Source organism: Scyliorhinus canicula, chromosome 7 (genome assembly GCF_902713615.1).
Source record: "Scyliorhinus canicula chromosome 7, sScyCan1.1, whole genome shotgun sequence".
NCBI classification, from domain to species: Eukaryota; Metazoa; Chordata; class Chondrichthyes; order Carcharhiniformes; family Scyliorhinidae; genus Scyliorhinus; species Scyliorhinus canicula.
Genome location: NC_052152.1, coordinates 92,134,264 through 92,136,441, shown reverse-complemented (window position 1 = coordinate 92,136,441; position 2,178 = coordinate 92,134,264). Strand labels below are relative to the sequence as shown.

Genomic DNA, 2,178 nt, shown 5'->3' with positions numbered 1-2,178 from the left:
TCTTTGGACTGTGGGGAGGTAACCGGAGCACCCGGAGGAAACCCATGCAGACACGGGGAGAACGTGCAGACTCCGCAGTTACCCAGTGACGAATCGAACCTGGGACCCTGACGCTGTGAAGCCACAGTGCTAGCCACGTGTGCCACCGTGAGACCAATGCTCAATTTGAATCACATCTAATTGATCAAAAACAGCTGCACTTTACAAATATTAAACAGGAGGCTGGATTTGCATTTGCACTTTAATATGAAGCCGCTACACTAAATAATTTAATTCTTATATTTCTTACTACTTCTGCACATCTGATCAATTGTTTTCGGACAAAAATAGCAGTTATTGCAGCAAATTATTTATTTTCTGCAGAGAAATCACTTTATTCCAGCCACTCACGACATTGCAATTTGGCTGCAAGTTATCGTGCTTTCACTCTTCAAAATTGTATTGGTAACCAGGAATTCATTTATTACCAACAAGCAAGTTTAGTGACCAGCATCCTTCTGTTGTTGCAGAATGCAAATAGTCAACTAGATCATGAAGTCCAAATCAGTTTTGATATCTTATGGAATGTCTGTTGATAATTATTACTAGTGTCAGGCGCTGGAATGTGGCGACTAGGGGCTTTTCACAGTAACTTAATTTGAAGCCTACTTGTGACAATAAGCAATTTTCATTTAATTTAGTTTCATTTCATTTCAAATATTTTTATAACATTGGTTTCCTCTAAAAAAAAATCTGTATTTAACAGGTTTGCGCGCTGGTGTAGAAAAGCCACAAAGCTAGGAGCAAGTTTGAGATTTCATAGAAATTCACTTCTCTTACATTTCTAAAAGTACAAAAACAGAACTCTGCTGTCCTTTCCACAGCATCTTAGTCTTCTCCAGAAACAAAGTGATAGTGAGCAATAAAATTCAGTCCATCAGATTTAAAATAGTTAATGTTTTCATGCTTTCAAATACGAATGTTGTTTTTCCAGTTGAGATAGCTGGGGCCCTGGGTGTGGTGAACTGCAGTATTCCAGTAAATAATGATGGATTCCTCAGAATGCAGCAGAGCAGTGCTCAGACCAGAACAATGCTGGAAAGCTGAAATAGAATCACCTTATAGGGGAACGTGGCTGAACAGGTATGACACAGATTCTCCATTGTGGGTCCTCCGTATTGCCTCAGCCAGCATCATAGATATATCAACCACCTGAAAGGCAAGAAGACAGGCTAAGTGTCTGTGTATTCAATACATTACTCATTCTTTCAAATTAAATCCAAAAAATCAATTTTAACCCGAACTTTTGGGCAAATCTTCATTTTTTCTTCTTGTGGAATGGTGTTTGTTACGACAATAGCTTCAAAAGCCGCATTGTTTATTCGACTAATGGCAGGGCCAGAGAAGATACCATGTGTAAGGATAGCATAAACTTTGGTAGCACCAGCACACACCAATCTGAACAAAAGAGAAACACAAAAGAGACTGAAAACAACAGTAACCATACATTTATGTACTGTAAACATATTTAAAAAAGAAAAACTTTGTTTAGAACAAATATCTATGTGGTTTCATAAGCCAATTTAATGTAACAGTTTGTCACCAGATATTAAAGTGCACTATTTACAAACAACGATGCACTTGCTTGAGGCATGGATCAACAAGATTGATTTTATTCCAACCTTAGTAACCAGAACCATAATAGCTTCTACACAGAGTGGCATGATGTCAGAAACAGCCAAGACGGTCACCATTGAGCTGATCATGAGTACTACTTCTACCCTATTAGTTGGAGCAATACAAGTGCAAGGGACATAAGGAGTCTAATTTTTGATCACAATAGGAATAATATGTAAACTCTACTAATGCCTTTTAAAACCTTCTAAAGTGGCATTCAATCAAAATAGTCTTTTCTTACAAAGGACAGCTCAGGATTTTCTGAAGATATGGGACAAATCAGAAACCCAAAGCCAGTTCTAGTTAATGGTGTTCCTGCCTCCAGTATTAGTACAACCATTTTAGGCAGCTCACAAGCATTCAAAGTAGCCCACATCTTCTCCAGAAGAGTACCAGTGGTCAATTTAAGATAAATCTAATTTATGAACACATTTTACCCAAAAATGCATGGCAGACCATCTGGATTTATATTCTCCAGAGGTGCAATAGCTCTCTACCCTTGTGCCGGGGGGGGGGGGGGGG

General features: G+C 38.7%; 1 protein-coding gene across 4 annotated transcripts in view; it reads right to left on the bottom strand.

The window, feature by feature from the left end:
• Positions 1-333: 333 nt before the first annotated feature.
• The window catches only part of LOC119969191 (ribose-phosphate pyrophosphokinase 2-like), a 39,915-nt gene continuing 38,070 nt past the window's right edge, over positions 334-2,178 (bottom strand). For all 4 annotated transcript variants that reach the window (XM_038802448.1, XM_038802449.1, XM_038802451.1 and 1 more), the window contains 2 exons: positions 1,278-1,437; positions 334-1,191 (listed from right to left, as the gene is read on the bottom strand). In XM_038802448.1, coding sequence (XP_038658376.1) covers positions 1,099-1,191; positions 1,278-1,437 — 253 coding nt within the window. In that variant the 3' untranslated portion in view covers positions 334-1,098. The remainder of the gene's footprint in view (positions 1,192-1,277; positions 1,438-2,178) is intronic.